Source organism: Canis lupus, chromosome 3 (genome assembly GCF_011100685.1).
Source record: "Canis lupus familiaris isolate Mischka breed German Shepherd chromosome 3, alternate assembly UU_Cfam_GSD_1.0, whole genome shotgun sequence".
NCBI classification, from domain to species: Eukaryota; Metazoa; Chordata; class Mammalia; order Carnivora; family Canidae; genus Canis; species Canis lupus.
Window position 1 is genome coordinate 18,049,920 of NC_049224.1, and position 20,412 is coordinate 18,070,331.

At 39.4% G+C, this 20,412-nt stretch overlaps 1 protein-coding gene across 1 annotated transcript in view; it reads right to left on the bottom strand.

The window, feature by feature from the left end:
- Positions 1-20,412, bottom strand: part of ADGRV1 (adhesion G protein-coupled receptor V1) — a 518,581-nt gene that overhangs the window by 49,711 nt on the left and 448,458 nt on the right. Inside the window, exon 87 of the mRNA XM_038532347.1 lies at positions 14,788-14,909. Coding sequence (XP_038388275.1) covers positions 14,788-14,909 — 122 coding nt within the window. The remainder of the gene's footprint in view (positions 1-14,787; positions 14,910-20,412) is intronic.

The window sequence follows — 20,412 nt, forward strand, 5'->3', positions numbered from 1 at the left end:
ATTTATTTAGCAAGACTATAGCCCCTCCAATTCATTGTAATAGTGCTGATTACCCCCCATGAACTATTATTTTCCCAGGCTTTGAAGGGGAAAAATATTTGAGAGCTTTTTGATGAAAGATCATATATATAGTTATTCAATTTTAATCTGCCTGTGAATCTTCATTTAAAAAAGAAAAAATTCCTTTGAAAAGCTTCCTTTTAGCAGGTGATCAGGTCACTAATATAGCTGTAGTTATCAGATTATATACTTCTAGTAAACTCCTTTTCTGCACTATTCCACTGGAGATTCTCTAACTGTTGCTAGTGCTGAAGATGGAAGTGGATATTCAATGACAAAATGACAAATCTTCAGTACAAAATGCTACAACCACATCAACCAACAAGAGGCTACATATATGCTCAAAGAGGAGAAAGAGCAGAGAAGCAAAAGGGATACAAGGACTTCTCAAGCACCAATGTCTTCCCTTCATTTTAGGAGACCCCAGGCACATTTGGGACAATTTCTGGATTGCATATAGCCAATGAATCCACAGTTCCCGTTCTCTTCCTTTTGCAATTCCATCATTTCAGATGGTCCATCTAGCCCCAGTTAGTGCTAAGTTTACTATGTCTTTGTCTTCACACAAGAACAATCAATTAATTGTAGAAAAATAAAGCTAGAGACTTCAAGTGTTTTCCTAGAAAAATGTTAAGTATACTGTGCATTTGCTGTCATGTTTGGACTCGGTTGACATTCACGGAAAGGTATTGTGTGTTACAGACTTCAGAGAACAGTGGAGATCATGGGCGAGAGTATCACAGGAGGTTTGGGAAACGTACTGTATCTGGCCTGTTTAGGTCAGTGCACATGGCTTCTGGGTCTCCTGGAACAGGCATCCTCCTAGATGCCTGTTCTTAGAGCCTGGGCCATGCAATCTAGGACTTCATTTCTTCCAGTCCTGTCTCAGCCTCTAAATGTGTCTCCCATGTACGTTTTCTTCTGTCTAATGAGGTCTATACCATATTTAAAAAGATAGACTAGGCAACTGATCTAGATTGAAGGCAGTTCAGGTGTAGCAGCAACTGGAAAGCCTGGGCTTTACAAAGTGAAGTGGACAGAGTGACAGGAAGAGAAGGCGAGGGGGATGGACATAAGGAAGCCAAAGACACAACACCAACTCCACGCTTCTTTTTAGAGTTTTGGGGGTAGGAGTCACTTATTTTGTTTGTTTCCATTTCTGTTGTCTCTGTGCTTGTCTCTGTTCCTCAGCAAGCAACAGGAACCTAACTTGCTAACTTGACTTGATGCTCAGTCACTTCTATTGAAACTGGCCTAATTAGAGTACTAGGGAAATGAAGGATATGAGAACCTGTGGGAGAATATTCACTGTGGAATCCTTGGTCTTGTATGGAGCCTGCTGTAGGATGCTACTGCTCTCCAGCTCCCTCAATAATCATCTTCAACTGGGCAGCCCGGGTAGCTCTGCAGTTTAGCACTGCCTTCAGCTCAGGGCCTGATCCTGGAGCCCCGGGATTGAGTCCCATGTCAGGCTCCCTGCATGGAGCCTGCTTCTTCCTCTGCCTGTGTCTCTGCTTCTCTCGCTCTCTCTCTCTCTCTGTCTCTGTGGGTGTGTTTGTCTCTCATAAATAAATAAATAAAATATTTAAAAAAAATAATGATCTTCAACTAAGCCAATGAGGGAAGAATGCAACTTGGCAATGGCCATAAGTGCTAAATTAGATGAACATTTACCGAAATGCCTTCATTTTTATAAGTGAAAGATAACCAAACAATAATTCATGCTAGTTATGCTTATGTATGCATTTTAATTCACTTTACTATTTAACGTATTTTAATTTAGCAAAATTTTTGATTCAATAAGCATTTGTTGACAAGCCTTCTGCTAAGGTACTGTGGGATAAGTAAACAATAAGGGTTCTATGGTCTTCCAGCCTTGCAAAGCCCAGTGGGGGAACTGATTGTAGTATACAGGATGTGTGATCTTGCCTAAGTTACTTAATTTCTGTAAGCCTCCATTTCTCCATATGTAAAATGGCAAGAATAATAGTATCTACTTTGCAGGATTGTTGTAAAAATTAATGATATAATTCCATATAATAAGCATTTAATAAATACTAGTTGTTATTGTTGATTTTTATTATAATATATATTGAGCATAGAGGCATGTAGTTTAATATATATATACACATGAATACATTTATCTAAAATTTATCTAAGGTTAATGCTCTTCAATGAACAAAGACAAGATTTGCAGTGTTACAATACTGGCTCAAACAGTGAGGATAAAAAATATATATATATAATCATATCACTTTATAAAAAGAGTTCCCAAGACTGACAGAGAGCCTGATGTATTGCCCCCAAATGTTCCAAAATGTTATAGAACAAAGGACAAATTATAACTAATAGATTTAATGTGTACATCATACTTATGTAGCATCTATACACTGGGGTCTTATAGCCAAATAAGATGATGGAAATGGTAGCTCAGTGAATGTGGCCTGTGACATTGTCAGGTTCTAAACTGACTAAATAATCAGCAATTAGAGAAACACAGCTAACTGGCTTCAAACACATGCTATGAAGATCTGGAGCTCAGGGTTTCTGTTTTTGGGAAAATAATCTTAAACCAAATGCATATGGTCACATTAGGGACAGGATAAAAGCAGTGAATGTCACTAAACATCTATTATGTGCTAGAAACTTAAAATATTTTTTGGTTGATTTCCACAGATGCCTTATAAAGTAAGTCGTAGTATCCCCATTTCAGAGAAAATAAAGAACTTGGCTAAGATCACAAAACTATAAATTTGTATTCCAAAGTATTTTAAACTATTTCATGTAATTTCTAAAGCTGTTTGCAGAGGAAATTGCATTTGCGGAAGAAAACAGTGGCATAGAATTGATTTATTCTGCAGGATAGAGAGATCCATCTATCTAAAGAGATTTTTTTTTTAAACTTCAGTTTATATTTGAATTCATGCCATTTAAAACTTTTTTTCATTAAGATTTTTTTTTTTTAAGATTCTACTTATTTATTCATGAGAGACACAGAGAGAGGCAGAGACACAGGCAGAGGGAGAAGCAGGCTCCTCGCAGGGAGCCCAATGCAGGACTCGATCCTGGGACTCCAGGATCACGTCCTGGGCTGCAGGCGGGGCTTAACCGCTGAGCCATCCAGGTGTCCCATTCATTAGGATTTTAGCTGGCATGTTTTTAAATCTACATTTTGAGATGGTAGACCTATTTCCTAGAGCAGTAACCTTTTGGAACATGCAAACTTTAGTTGCTCTTTGTTGTGGATTATCTGTTTTCCTCACTGGTTTCTTCCAGTTTTGTGAAATAGGCATGAAGATCTTACTTGTTCTGTGTGTGTGTGTGTGTGTGTGAGATGTACAAGACATAAAGTGCACCTCATCAGCTGACCTTAAGAAGTTCCAGGTATAGGGGCACCTGGCTGGCTCAGCTGTGAGAGAAAACAACACTTGATCTCAGTTCTGAAATCTAGCCCCACACTGGGTATAGAGATTACTAAAAACAACAACAACAAAAACCCCCCCAAAACCCAAAAAACCAAGTTCCAGGCACAGACTTCCTTCCTCATGTTCCCAGGAGCACCAGGACAGTGCATGTGTCTTTAGAGGTTATCCACTCCATATCTGATGACTTGCAGAAGCTCTAAATTCATTTATCAACATGCACTCAGGTTGTGTTAAACATTTATTAGCGATTTGTTAAAATAAATTCATTGAGACTTTTGCTCTTGGCTCCGATGGAATTTACATCAGATTAACCCTCACTGGGTGCCACTCTACCAGTCGGAGAAAATACCTCCAGACACACACATACAATAATGAAACGACAACACGAGCAGTAACAAAGCAGCGGGTGAAAGACATCCACACAGCCAGTACTTCAGGGGCCGCGATCCTGGACACAAGCAAAACCCAGAGAGCGGGGAGCCCTACAGTCACTGCCTTTTTTTTCTTTCCTTTAGGGGATTTTCTGATTCAAAGAGAGTTACCTCGAGGCAGAACAGACAGTTGCAGCCTGGGACCTGCAGCAATCTGACCAGGTTGGGGACACAAAAACGTAGGGTTCAAATGTACTAGGACTTGAGGGGCCAAGATTCTGAAGCAAAAGGGAACTATAAAGGCATCTGCCACTTCCAAAGCTGCCTATGGTGTGGGATGAAAGGGTAAGAAGCTACTCGAATACAGCCGCTCCTGAGTCTGAAAAGCAAAGCAGAGCATGCAGCAGTCTCACAGCAGCAGAGGACAAGAAAACAGAGTCCCAGGACTGCCACGGAGGAGAAGTTCCAGTAAACACAGGACGTTTTCAGTTGAGTCACCGGGATCCCCCGAGCAAACCTGGCTTTGCCCCAAGAGGAGGGGGCAAACCATGAACAGACTGACCATCACAAAGCCTGAAAGCCAGGTTCTCCTGGACCCAGGGGGGTTTCCCCTGGAAGAGCTTTTGTTTGGCCCACACCATGTTTGCTTTTGTCATTTTCGTGCTTTTAGCAGGGTCTGTACTCTCCACTTCTGCAGTCCCCACCAAACCCTACAGTCTGGCAGTAAACTCATGTCACTCACATAAAGTTACCTGCTTGGACCTGAGGCATTTGCTACACAGTTCAAAGCAGATGAATGACTACAGTGGATCCATGTCGTAACACAAACACTGTGATGGGAGACCTAGGGGAGCTATGGCCCCTGCATGAAGGGAATACCTAGGAGTGAGGGGATGAGATCATTCATGGGACAATGAGTGGCTTAAGAGAGGATTTAAAGGCTAAGCTTACAAATCTCCTCTCCTTGGCTTCTCATTTGTCTTTTATAGAGTTCCCGAGATAACCATTTCTTTTTGTCTATTTATTCCTTTATAGTACATAAAATGTTATGTAGTTTATAAATTATATACATATAAATTTTTTAAAAAGATTTTATTTATTTATTCATGAGAGACACAGAGAGAGAGGCAGAGATACAGGCAGAGGGAGAAGCGGGCCCCATGTGAGGACTCGATCCCAGGATGCCGAGATCATGACCTGAGCTGAAGGCAGACACTCAACCAATGAGCCACCTAGGTGCCCTCATATACATTTTTTTTGAGACAGAGAGAGCGTGAGCAGGGAGGGGCAGAGAGAGAGAGAGAGACAGAGAGAGAGAATATCTCAAGCAGGTACCACCCTGGGTGTGGAGCCAGACATGGGGCTGGATCTGAGGACCCTGAGATCTTGACCTGAGCTGAAGTCAAGAGTTGGACACTTACCTAACTGAGTCACCTGAGTGCCCCACAAATTATATTTTTATACATAAATTTTAACATAATCCTTAGGAAAAAAATTTAAGGCGTTTTTGGATTTTACCTTCATCTGGAAAGTAGGTAACTAAAACTCAGAGGGGTCAAGTCATTCAATAGACTAGAGGTTTCATGACACTTAACTGCATGCTCATTCTACTGCTTCCCGCAGCTCAACCTTGAATTTATATACATCTAATTATATACATATAAAAAGTATGTACAAAAAATGCATTGTTCCCGCCCCAATATTTGAGTAAGAGATAAGAATAAAATTTTAGACCCTGGAAAAATTATGAATTAACACTAAGGCAAAGAATCTGAATGACAAGGTAGAAAATAACCCCAAATGTTAACTGTTTGCTTTGCTCTCCCAAAACAGTTTTAACAAAACGAGGTATACGACTTGCTTACTCTAATTCTTATACGATTGCTATTTTCAAGGACCAGAGTGTGCTAGATCTCTTCACTGGTAAGGTAAGGGCCTACAGAATCCAGGACCGCTTGTGACATGGCTACTTGGTTGAAATAAAAAAAAAAAAAAAGAAAAAAAAAAAAATAAATAAATAAATGGGTTCCAAAGGGCACACAAAAAACTCTGAAATGGAAGCATTAAGGCAGGAAAAATGGAGGCACCTGTTGTTTTGCAAGGATAGGGCCAGATGTCAAAAGGTAGGCTCTACAATCTCTTCATTATTAAAACTGTATTCATGGAAGACATCCACTGGCCAATTGGACCCTGACACTTTTATTTACAGAAACTAGTACAAACAGAAGTAAAACTCCTGCCGTCTGTCCAAAGAGCCCAGCCTGGCCAATCAACCAGGTAATGAGGAGGCAATGTTAGACACTGTCACTCATTGTCAAATAGAGTTAAGAAGTTTACTACAGGAAAACACAAAGATTGTCTCACAAGCCCAGATGTTACTGAACATTGGACAGTGGCATGACCTAATCAAGACAATTTAAGTACACCTCCTTGTCTTAGCTTCTGTATATTTATTTGTAAAGTTATAGAAATGTTCTGGGATGTTTTGAAGAGCACACCAGGCATTCATTAGTCTCTGCATCTCATGCTACAAAACGAGTGTAGCCTTTTTTTATTTTTTTTCCTCACTGAACTTGACATGGCTCTGGGACAAATCAATGAGAGTCCCAACCTCCCCTGGCTTCACCATGTTTATTCCAGGGTTTTCTGGGAAGATTGCTTTTCCACTCTTCATGAATAGTTCATGTGCTAGTCTCCAATGGAAACAAAGTGACATTTCTTATTACTGTTGGCTGTTGGAAAGCAATTGCAAAGGGAGTGCCTTGAAACAATTAGTCCTCTGTAACTGATTATTTAACAATGTGTATTTCCCAAGAGCTGTTTATCCTCAAAAGGAAGCAGCCAAGACTAAGTATGTACTGTATCTGAGCCGACACCTGCACTGAACCCCTCTGGATGCTAAAGGGGAATTCTCACAGAAGAAAATTAAAGGACGATTATTAATTTTCTATTCCGTTTGCAATGAACTCTATGTTTTTATGAACAAAGAAACATGATCCATTTCATGATAACTCAAGGACTATTTGAATTTGGGAAAATTTCTTCGTTAAAGAAGGCCTTAGTTTTCGGGCACCTGGGTGGCTCAGTCAGTTAAGTATCTGACTTCGGCTTGGTCATGATCTCAGGGTGCTGGGATTGAGCTTGCATGGGGCTCAGCATTGGGCTTTTTTTTTTTTTTTTTTTTTTTTTTTTTTTAGCATTGGGCTTTATGCTCAGCATGGAGGCTGCTTGTCCCTCTTGCTCTCCCTCTGCCCTTCCCCCTCTGGTGCACACGCACACTCTCGCTCATAAATAAAAAAAATCTTTAAAAAAAAGGCTTTAGTTTTAAAACTGAAATTTGACATATAACAAGAGATATATGGAAAGCAAGGAAGAAAGAAGGAAGGAGGAGGGAAAGAAAGGAGGAAGAAAAGAAACACTATTTTTCTTTATTTTTTTTAAAGATTTTATTTATTCATGAGAGACACAGAGAGAGATGCAGAGACACAGGCAGAGGGAGAAGCAGGCTCCCTGTGGGTTGCCTGATGCAGGACCCCATCCCAGGACCCCAGGATCACGACCTAAGCCAAAGGCAGACGCTCAACCACTGAGCCACCAGGGAGTCCCAGAAACACTATTTTTCTGTATAAAAGATGCATTATGTGTTCAAAGCACTCTAGTGGCCACCAAAATACAATAAAAAAGTAGAAGAAACTGTTTCCACCTTTGAGTTATTTACTTCCCAGCCACTTAGCTGTTTGAAGACATGGGGCTAGAAATAAAAACGATTTTAACCAGCTGATCTTAAATTTGAACATAGGCTATGTATTTTTAGCTACAAATACCATGTTGTGACTCCCTTCTCTGGAATACCGAATAGTTCAAAAACTGCCAGGGAACATCTCGAGACCAGATGCTCGTATAAACGAACACGTATAAGCCAGTTACAGAGAGACAGTCAAATAGGACTCCAAACAATGTGGTCTCATAACTCCCATCCTGAGAAGTGTCACATCCCAATACTATGTGAAGTTCGGCTCCCTTGCCAACTTATGCATTCCAAGAATGCATTTCAGTTTTTGGAAAGGTTCTTCTATGTATATGAATCTCCTCCAAAAACTTGTTTTCCAGCATCTTCAAGAAGCTCCTGCCTGATATTCTGGTCACCCTTAATATCTCTACATGGGATTCCCTACACATGTGACAAAATTGTTAGATTTCGCACTAGAAAGCTCTAGAAGAAAATATGAAATAAATGCTGTTATTTAAGTCTGAATCTCACTGGTTCAGGTTAAAAATAGAAAATACCTTAGAACATAATTAAGCTAGGAGTGATACGTAAAATGTTTGATGCAGTGTGGCACAGACACTGACCCATCAGAATGGCTGCAGGTCTAGAACTGCAGTTAGGTTCCTGGAGGCTCCCCATCTGGCCAAGCATTAGCCTTTCGGCTGCTGGAAGCCTGGGGATGCTCCTAGCTTACGTGGCTAAGAGCCTGGGACACATGCACAGAGTTAAAGCACTAGCTGTTTCAATACCCGAGCAACTGATAGGGTTGGAGCAGTGCCTACCAGCTGAGTTCAAGCCTGGTGATTACTCCCATTATCATTACACAGTTTGGCTATACCTTGGACTAAAGAGTCTAAGAAAGCTGTGATGTATAAACATTAGCACAAATCTCAGAAATAACAAACTCAATTCATTTAAAAAATAAAGGTTATTGGATTAATGGATAATGGAATTAGAAAAATATTAAACATATTAAGTGTGGTCCCTTATGAATTTCTTGTGGACTCTACAGAGTTATATATATCATCATTTGGTTAGATGATATTCATAATAAACTGACACTACACAGATGAAGTATCCTCGTGGTTTGACAATAGCTGTCTTTGGCCTTTTCCAAACTCACATGAATGAACAAGAAAATTTAGAAAATATATATAGTGGACATATGTTACAGGCCTACCTACCACTGTTGTACCTTTTTATGATAAAAGCATCCTTTCCTCTGCTGGGAACTCCATTCTATGTGGTTTTTGTGAGATCAATGAGATCAATTCAATTCCTTCTACCAATGGAGTCTGCTTATGACCCAGGACTGGCCAGAGTACCCGTCACCATGTGACTGGTTTCTGCATTGTCCGTGATCCAGGGTGAGGGTAATTTAAGTCCTACATAGGATGTTCCTATTCAGGAATAAGCTCCTTTGGTACTAGAGCTAGAAAGCTGGTAGGAGGTGAGTCTTGCACCACAACAGTCAATAAGATTACTAACCAATAAAAATAATAGCAGACATATTTAGAATGACAATTTTTCTAACCTCACTTTGCATTTGTATCCATCATGCTTTATAAAATACTTCATAAACATTTTCTTAAATGCTCAAAAGTATTAGATACTTGGTAGCTCAACTTTGAATCTTCAGAAGGTGATCAAGAAATTCCTGATAATATTTCAAGTGATTAGGATTCCCTTTTTTAAAGCAAAAATAAACTACTGGGATTACTTACTTACTTACTTATTTATTTATTTATACACAATGAAATATTATGCAGCTTTAAAGAAGAATGAGATTGTGCCATTTGTGATAACATGGGTGGACCTAGAGAGTATTATGCTAAGTGAAATAAGGCAGACTGTGAAAGATAAATGCCATATGAGTTTACTTACATGTAGAATCTAAAAAAAAAAAAAAAAAAAAAAAAAAGAGTAAACAAAGGAAAAGCAGAATCAGACCTATAAATACAGAGAACAAACTGATGATTGCCAGAGGGAGGTGGTGGGGGAAGATGGGCAAAATGGATAAAGGGGAGTGGGAGATACAGCAGACTTCCTGTCACAGCAATGAAAGGCACAACATAGAGAACACAACGATAGTATAATAGTGTTGCATAGTGACAGTATCTACACTTGTCCTGAGCATAGCATAATGTATAGAGATGGTGAATCACTATGTTGGATGCCTGGAACTAATGTAACATTGTGTATCAACTATACTCAGGTAAAAAAAAAAAATTCCCGAGACTCTCTTTTTGGGGCACCTGGCTGGCTCAGTTGATAAAACATGAGAATTTTTTTCTTTAAGGACTTTATTTATTTATTCATGAGAGACACAAAGACAAGGCAAACGGAGAAGCAGGTTCCCCACAGGGAGCCTGATGTGGGACTCGATCCCAGAACTCCATGATCACATCCTGAGCCCAAGGCAGATGCTCAACCACTGAGCCACCCAGGCATCCCATCATGAGACTCTTGATCTCAGGTTGTGAGTTTGAGTCTCATGTTGGGATAGAGTTTACTGAAAAAAAAAATCCCTTTTAAAAATTGCATCAAATAATAAATATTTAAAATTTCAGAATATTATAAAAAGATACCTTTCATCTGTTAGTCTTTGAGCACCTATCACATAATAATAATCTGGATAAAAAACAAGGCAGTAATTTCCTTTGAGCAAAACATAGTAGCCAAGCATAAGATATATACTTTTGTAGTTGCCTGTGTTGACAAAAGCCAGTTAAAAAAATACAAAGGCTAGTTTTTTAAAAAAAAGATAATAACCATTAGGTCTTCATGGAACATACTTGGAAGATCTTGCTACTATATAGTCATAGAATAGTCCCATTCCATGAAAAAGGCTCAAGTTAAAGATATGAGGCAGTTTATAAACTAAGTGAACCCCAATAAATGCTAGTGGAATCATATTTTTAAATGTTTCTTAACAGGTATTCTTTTTAGGAATGATTCACTGAGTCCTGGTACCAGGAATGTACTAATGTGCCAGAGTGATACAGAAACTCATTGCTTCAATAGTGCCACATAGATGGAATTAAGCTCATTACATGTGAATTTGAAATGTTTTTAGTTTTTACATACACTTAGCTTTAAGGTGCTCTAAGAAATAGACCATTATGATTTCTTTTATATCTCCCCGTGAAATATTGCTTAATGCCCAACAGTTTTGTTTTATTCATGAGAGACACAGAGAGAGAGGCAGAGACATAGGCAGAGGGAGAAGCAGGCTCCCTGTGGGGGCCTGATGTGGGGCTTGATCCCGGGACTGAGATCACACCCTGGGTCGAAGGCAGATGCTCAACCGCTGAGCCACCCAGGCGTCCCACCTTTTACTGCTTTTAGCTCAAGCTTTCAACATATTTTTCTCAGCAAATGTCCCTGCTTCCTGACTTTCAGAGAAAAGAGTGCATTAGATGCAAATTCCAACTTTCCACACTTCTAGCTTTAAAATGGTTTTTCCATGTTTACCTATTCTTCCCTCCTTCCCTAGCCTCAGAGAGCAAAATACCTCTCCCCTGCCCTCTATCACTTCTGTTCTTCCTGCTGTGTCCATGATCTTGCCACAGCGGAATCTTTCTTACACTTGTCAGTGTCTCCTTTGTTGTTTCTTGACACAAGAAAACAAACAAAAAATCTTTGAACCAACCAGTCAAACGTTCTTCCTAAGCTATTACTTTCTCTCTGTTCTCAATTAAACTCTTCAATAAAAATAACCATTCCTTATGTGTGAAATATTGTACGATTGCTTTATATTTGTTATGCTATTTAATTAAATCACATCGTAATCCTAAATAGTATTTATCCCCATTTCACAGATGAAGAAAATAGAAAGTAGAAAAAAATTTGTATCCGTGACTCAGCTGAAGTCAACCAGATAGTCCAGTTGCTCTACTCTATCAGCAGTTTCGAAACTGTGGTCCCTAGACCGGCTGAATCAGCATCATCTGGGGACTTGTTAGAAAAGCAAACTCTCAGATCTGCCCAGATGCACTGTATCAGAAAGTCTGGGTGTGGGGCCTCACAATCTGTGTTCCAACCAGTCATCCGTGTGACTCTGATACAAACCACTGGTTTGTCCACAAACCAGATGGGGAGCACTACACTGGACCACACTGCCCTCAGCTTTCATCCTATTTACCTTCTCTGCTACACTTGACAGAGTTAATATTGTCTTCTTTTGAAGCTTTCTTTTCTATCTGCAACTCCAAACTCTTCTAACCTGGTTCCCTTTCATTAATAATCACTTTCACTAGCCCTCTCCCAATACCTAGTTACTGAAATATTAGTAGCTTTACCACTGTCTTCCACATCTTACCAACTCACCAAGCTCAGTGCAGATTTCCTAGAACCCTGCACTGGATGTGATCTTCATGTTGACTAAAGTTGTTGGTGCTTGGCCATTCACCTGAGCCAGGCATTTTCTCTTTCTCTTTTCTTTTCTTTCTCTTTTCTTTCTTTTCTTTTTTTTTTCTTAGGGTTCGTGAGGAGTAGGGAGGGAGTGTCTCTCTTCCTTTCTTCCGGTCTTCCTCTCTCTCTTACTCTTCACTTCCTTCCTTCCTTTTCTTTCTTTCTTTCTTTCTTTCTTTCTTTCTTTCTTTCTTTCTTTCTTTCTTTCTGATTTTATTTATTTATTAACTATTTGAGAGAGAGAGTGAGCAAACACATGCGTGAGCAAGGACATGCGTGAGCAAGGGGGAGGAACAGAGAGGGAGGGAGAGGGATGGGAAAAGAATCTCAAGCAGACTCCATGCTCAGTGGGGAATCCCATCCCACAGCCCTGGGATCATGACCTGAGCTAAAATTAAGAGTAGGACCCTTAACTCACTGAGGCACTCAGGTGCCCGAAGCTGGGCATTTCTAAATAATGTTGTTCTTTCATACTCCACATTCCTACATTTTACTGGCTAGCCAAATTTCATTAATGGTTACCTTTACAATTTACAAACCTACCACCTACTTTCTATTTGCAGATATGTTGCCAGAGCGTTAGAGATTGGAATATGATAGTCGCTCACCTAACTGGAGCTGTTCCACATTTCAATACCCTCCTAATTGTTTCTAGTTATCCTTCTAACAAGTAGTACAATGTGTCACTTCCAGTCAAAATTTAGAAAATTAAGGGACACCTGGGTGGCTCAGCGGTTGAGCACCTGCCTTCAGCCCAGGGCATGATCTTAGAGTCCTGGGATCGAGTCCCACATTTGGCTCCCTGCATGGAGCCTGCTTCTCCCTCTGCCTGTGTCTCTGCCTCTCTCTTTCTCTGTATCCCTCATGAATAAATAAATAAAATCTTAAAAAAAATTAAAAACTAAAAAACTCACAAAATACAAAAAATCAGAACAAAACAAACAAAAACTCCAACTTTGATGGCTTCCCACTGCTTAAAAGCTGAAGTGTAACATCCCATCCCAAGCACAGTAACATGGCATGGAGGCCAAGCTTCCCTTGTCCGCCTCTGTGCCCAGCATTACCTTCCTGACTACAAAGCCTTTCTTCTTCCCACCCCCACCCCAGCTCCTTGCTAAATCTCGGCAAGATGAATCACTTTCCCTTTGTGCTGCCCGGGCTAATGCTGTTTCTCTGCCTGAAATACCCATCTCTAACCATACACTCATCACTTACTCAATCACCATTAAAGGTGTCACAAACTTACGAGCAGGTGAAATGAACGAATGCAGTCTATCATGTGTAATAAGGTCACACACCCCATCTAAAGGGGGAAGCATCTACTTAGGACTTGAGAATTGCTGTCAAGCAAGTACTGTCATTAAAGGAAAGCCAGAAATTTGGGTTTTTATGTGAGATTTCTCAATTTTAAAAGTCTGTAACAAATAGCAAGCAATTTCTGTGTACTGTTGTGTGTCCACCAAATAAAATACATCCGGGATCTGTCAGTGTGGATCCTGGTGTTAGTTTCACTAGGCCCTAGGGATTCAAAGGTGACCTGACAGGGTCTCTGACCTGAGCGGCTCACTTCTGGGGCTCATCTCAAATGCTAGCACAGGCAGGAGTAAACAGGCCATTCACTCAGCTCTTAAAATGTTTTGTTTGCACCTGCCAGAGTGTATTCTTACCGGTAATCGTTTTAGTGTCTTGAATCATCACATTCTTGAGGTGCAGGCCTGTCACCTTCATCCTGGTACTGGTAGTGCTAACACAATGTGCCAGCAGTAGGCACTTGATTATCACTATTGTTATAAGCGAGATGTCTGTGTATGTACTTGTATCAACTTGATGCCACACTTTCAAGTTACTTTGTATTTTCGCCCTTCCTAAATCCATTTTATGATTTGATTAGGCACCCTGCTGGAAGATATGGTGTCACTGAATAAACTGTCTCCTCAAAATTAAATCGAAATAAATATGCTTTGAGTCTTATTTTAGTTGTATGCTATAATCCTAATAGGTTTTTCTACACGTGTTCCTTGTGAGATGGTGGTCAAAATAAGGACTGTTTAGAGATATCTTTGCTAAACTCAAGAAATTATTTTGGTCTGGACAGATCTTTTCACTTTGGAAAATAAGGAAAATGAGTTCATTTGTTCCATTTGTTAATTTCAGGGTGCAACTTTTTTCCATTTTAACAAAAGCACTAAAAAAGTCAGCTTTAATTTTTGCTACAGTTATATAATTTCTAGTTAGCTATCCAAGCACGCTCACAAAACTAATTTAGTCTGGGCACTGCCAGACTTAGAGGATGTCAATCATTTTTCAGTGAACCAAAACACTTTCATTTCACTAAGCAGACTTGAGCGTGGACTGCTTGAACACTGCTATTTCACTCCTCAATCGATCTAACTTCTAGATTCAGCCACCATTCAAGTATGTGCATAGGTCCTCCATGGCTACCATTTGAAAAGTTTACAAACATCAATCTTGCTGAAAGAGAAATATGATTCTGTAGTTACTCAGATGTTATCTAAATAAAGGAGGGTAAATATTTTATGTCTTCCCTATCTGTACAATCAGCAAGTTGGAAGCCATATTTCAGTTATTAAAGATTTAGCTGCCCCCATCATTTTATTCTACAACGCGGCATGACGTTGTATTTAAGAATTCATCTGTGTGTAGACACCTGATTCCTTGACTTTGAAACTCCATGCCCCGTGTTCGTTAGGATACACGTGTGCCATCAGTAACCAAATTGTAAGCTTACCTGCAGACTGTTGAAAATGACAAAGAGGACCAACATCCAGAAGTGTCTGTAAGCCATGTGCAGGCCTCCCCAAAGCCATGTCACAGAAATCAGGCCAAAGAGATATAAAACCAGTGGAATTTCTAGAAATTAAAAAAAAAACAAAACGTTTTTTTTTTTTTTTTTTTTTTTGAGCTTTGGTATACTGCATAGTCACACATACACACAGATGCAAATTGGGTCTTTTTTTGTGATACTCTGTATGCCTAAGTACCCATTTTGAAAGAACAACCTTGGAAATCCCATTCTTATGCCAGCGAAGAGAAGGCACATTGCTGAGTCTACATTCTTTCTGTTTTGCTGGTAGGCGAGGGGGATGGGGAAGAATGAGAACTGTTCCTCTCCTAGACTACCACCTGCTGGACTGTTCAGGAAGTGCCGTCAACAACTACAGAGGTGCAATCCCATTTCAAACCCAGGTAAATCCCCTTTGAAAGAGCTCTCCACCAGAAAAAGGCAGGCAGCGATGTGCTCCCGAAATTAGTGTAGTCTGACTCGAATTTTAAAGCAGAAAGGATGCAAAAAGCAGTTTGTGTGTCATGGAAAAGGATATTCTCATCTCTTTTTTACTAACAGAAAAGACACTAACTTTATTATTATTTTTTAAGATTTTGTTTACTTATGCATGAGAGACACAGAGAGGCAGAGACATAGGCAGAGGGAGAAGCAGGCTCCTGGTGGGTAGCCTGGTGTAGGGCTCAATCCCAGGACCGTGGGATCATGACCTGAGCCAAAGGCAGACACTCAACCACTGAGCCACCCAGGTGTCCCAAGACACCAAACTTTAAAGTTAATGTTAGAGCAAAGATGAAGTGACAGGTTGGCTATTGTCAACACTAAGCTTTCTCTACCCATTGTTTCTCATGCAATTTATTTCAGTAGTTTTCAGGACAGATTTCTTCGGGGCCAACGACTTCATTACGCTTTCTTTCCATTTGTCTTTGAGATGTACATTATAGAATAATAACCTTAAAAGGGGGATTTTATCATTGACATGGCAAGCTATATAAGATTAGGAAAGCAAGTCAGATCATGGCAGCTGCAAATAAATATATTTCAAGCTGTTGAAAGACATCTGAGTGGACCACCGACAACTCTTAGTACAGACCTCAAGGTCCATGTATACCCAACATTATCAATTGCTGCCTGGAATCTACATGCATTTTGGAAATCAGAACAATTAAATAACTCCACTTTAGCAATTTAAAAATTTTATTTTGAAACAATCTCAAACTCACAGAAGAGCTGTCAGTACAGTATGACAACAAAGGTTTTTTTTCTTACTGAACCACTTGAAAGTTGCCAACCGAATCCCACATCACCCTCTGAATACTGTATTTTTTAAATATATTTTTTAAAGTAACACTTTCTAAATTTATCATCATCATCATCATCATTATTATTTAAATATTTTATTTATTTATTCATGAGAGACACAGAGAGAGAGAGAGGCAGAGACACAGGCAGAGGTAGAAGCAGGCTCCATGCAGAGAGCCCTATGTGGGACTCTATACCAGGTCTCCAGGATCACGCCCTGGGCTGAAGGCGGTGCTAAACCACTGAGCCACCTGGGCTGCCCTCATTATTATTATTATTTTTGGTAATCTCTACACCCCATATGGGGCTAGAGCTCAGAAGCCCCAGATGGAGAGTTGCACTGTCTTCTGACTGAGCCAGCCAGGTGTCCCTATACTTTATTTCTGTTTTTTTTTTTTTTCTTTTTCCTGTCTAAATACTTAATTTTTTAAGAAAAAAAAAAAGGATTTATTTATTTATTTGAGAGAGACGGGAGGGGCAAAGGGAGAGGGAGACTGAAACTCAAGTAGACTCCTAAGCATGTAGCCCAACATGGGGCTTGATCTCATGACCATGAGATCATGACCTGAACCAAAACCAAGAGTCGAATGCTTAACTGACTGTGCCACCCAGGTGCCCTTCCTCTCTGAATACATTAATGTATATTTTCTACGAAGATATTCTCCTAAAAAAACACAATGGGGCCATCAAATCAGGAAATTAACACTGATCTATTACTGCCATCCTCAGATCCCGTTCAAGATTTGTCCATTGTTCCCATTATCTCCTTTGTAGCAGGAAGGTCCAGCTGACATGCTTCTGCAGACTGCTTTAATCCCAAACCCTGCATCTGTGTGTCCTTGGCTTTCAAGACTGACACTTTTGAAGATTACCAGCCAGTTCTTCCGGTAGCGTGTCCTTAAATTTGAGTTCATCTGATGTTTTCCTGTGATTCAGATTATAAAGTTTGGCAGAAATCACAGAAGGGATGCTGGGTTCTTTTTATAGCATTCTGTTGGGTAGCACAAAAATTCAGTTTGTCCCATTACTCAGGCTGCTCATTCAGGTTGTTTGATTAAGGTAGTGGCTGTATACGCTCTCCCCTATGAAGTTATTAGTCTGTTTCCCTTTGTGATTACTAAGTATTTGTGTGGATAAATACCCTTTCTCCTATCGAATGTTGGATTTACTCATTTATTTATTTTTATAATATGGTCTCATAGATTCTCAATTTATTTAATGGGTTATTGTCCATTATTATTATGTCGAAGCCCCAAATATCCTAAATTTGACTAATGGGAGCCCCTGCAAGACTGCTTCTGTGCCTTTTGTGATGTACTCATCATTCTGTAAGTACTTCCTTGATTTCTGGCCCGACCAGATGTTTTACACTCATCTTGTATTTTCCCTAATCCAGTTCTGGTTTCTTTTGGGGGGAATATGGTATTTAGAAACCAAGATTGGGTGCTAGGTATACTATTATTGGGGTGTTTCTGCCCCTAAGCCCTCTTAGCAGACAGAGCTAGACAATATATGGAGTTACACATATGAACACACACACACAGTTACATCTAGATGACTAGAGTACTAGAGCTTTCTAGTAACCTCAGTAGGTCATACCAATACTTTTTTTTTTTTTTGTACCAATACTTCTAATTTCAATCCAACACCACAGGGTTAATTCCAATTTTCTTCCTTTTAATTTTTGTAAATATCTTCTCTGTTAAGAAATCTATTTCTCATTATTCTTAGTATATATCCTGGTGCCGTCATTCCTTCCCTTGCACAGATGACCCACACCTCATACAAATGCCCCCCTCACAATGAAGGGGTTCCTACACTTGTTGCTTGAACACCTTTCTGTGGATACTAACTATGAGGAGGGCTTTAGGATGGGATTCTTTGGGAAGGAAAGGGAAAGGAAAAACACTAGAAGAGAAAGGAAGGAAAGGGAATGAGGGAGGGGAGCAGGAACAGGGAACCTGAGCATTCCTTTTTTTGAGGAGAAAAAAGCCTTTAAAAGGGCAGTATGCTGGTACCTTCCCAACTATACCCTTCATAAAAAATATAAAATGGTCTAGGTTACAGAGAAAATAAGAATAAAGAATAATAAACACAGTTTATACAGATGAATAATTCCTTTGTCATTAATGCTTTACAGCCTGACAGGAGAGAATATATTAAAATTTATTTAAATTTTATAAAAATTTATTTTTGTTTAATGAAATCACACAATTTGATAAGGGGCCAGAGGCTCATTTTTACTTATGACAAGATACCCTAATATTTAGGAAACTTCCTATGCTTTGCTCATTAAACTTTTTAAAGATTAGATACCAAGTCTGGCAATTGCATTCTTTGTTCCCACTGCGTAAGTACAAAATTCTATTTATGGCTCTGTGCAGAGTACAAAAGGACATGCATATTTTGCATGAACAACTAGGAACCCGATTTTCAAAATTTGGCCTGCCTGTTCCTCTGAAGTGCCTAGAGCCAAACAAGTACTGTGTGCTGACAAAGCCCAGCGGGAGAGCCAAGAGAGCATACTGGGACTGACTAGAAACATCCATGGCCTATGTTTCTCTGGAACTCCACAGAAAAGTGTGGTAGCTTGGCACCCCAGATCAGAAACTCTGCAAGAAAGAAAGTCAGTCATAAATAACTCAGTATATTGAACAACAGACCCCAGGCTGGTTTTCCAGCAGTGCAACAATGATGAGGACATGATTTCAGAAGGAAGAAACATATCCAGAGGCACATCCAGATTCTGTGGACCTGAAGTTTATAAAACTTGGAGAAGCTTCTTAAAAAATAAGAATTGCCAAAACATAAAAATTAGGTATAAAATCTTTGAAGGGGCCTATGCAAGGGAGAGGCCCTAAAACTTAAATTTCATCAGCTTTATGGCTAACCACCTCTGAGGAGGTACCTTCATCCTCTTTAGGGTGTACAGTAACTGGCCACAGGAGAAGGGCTATTGGGAATGGGGGATGGTGATGAAGTGGGAGGCGCATGTTGCTGTTTAACAGCTACTGTAAATTCCACATGGCAAACTGAAAATTAATGCCGCACTTAATGAAAATCATTTCAGTTTCATACTTCACAAGCTGACATTTCATATTTGGTGAACTAGTCATAACTTTTCTGTTGTATGTATAAGTCAATGCTTACTAAAGCAGGCATTTATAACTGGCAATGTTAGAAACTTATGATTAGAGGTGAATTAGTTAGAAAAAAGAATTTCAATGGTTCTAGGTATTTTTACCATAAACATTTTTGCTGCAAGCATTTTTGGGGCAAACAGTTTAGCTAAGCAACTGACTGGCCATTAAGCAATTTTGGCCTAAAAAAACAAAGAGATAACTGGTTGACGGTTGGGTTCATTTCTCCACTGACATAGTACTTCCATTTTATACAAATCTTGGCCCTCAGAATGGTCTATACACTGGCAGAGTTTTGAACCCACATTTCCCACAGAACTTTGGAACGTCTGTCAACGAACATGTGACAATATGCCAAGAACAACCAACAGTGTAGAAGGCTTTCACAACGCACTTCAAAGCTCAGTTACAAATATGCATCCTAGTATTTGGAAACCAATAACTCTGTTAATGAAAGAAGAAATTTTAGTGAAACAAGTAAAAGGGTGATGCTGAACAAGATGATGAATCAATAAACCAACAAGAGCATAATACTATGAAAGAAAGGCTTGGAAAACAAATGCACGCCACAAAATAAAGCCTGTTATCTGTACAGTGAATCTACACTCATTTAAATGTATGCAGAGGTGCCTGTCTGGCTTAGTTGGTAGAGCATGTAACTCTTGATGTCGGTGTCATGAGTTTAAGCCTCATGCTGGACATGGAGTCTGTTGATAGATAGATAGATAGATAGATAAAAATAAATAAATTCAAGTATTCTGTATTTCACAATAAAGTCTTTAATTTTGTTATTCATTTTTCATATTTCATTATCTCTTTTTCAATGAATCCTGTTTTATTTTTCTTGACTTTATATTTTATGGCCAAATTGCCTTCTGGTCTATTAGTTATTTGGTGAAAATGTTTGCAATGAAAATGCTTGCTATTGCATATACATATGATGGAATATTACTCAGCCTTAAAAAGGAATGAAATTCTGACATGTGCTGTAACATTGATGAATGTTTGAAAACATCGTGTTAAGTAAAATGAGCCAGACACAAAAGGACAGATATTACATGACACTTATACAAGGTGCCTAAAACAGACTGAAAGGAGAAGAGAGGTCACCAGGGGCTAGAAGAAATGG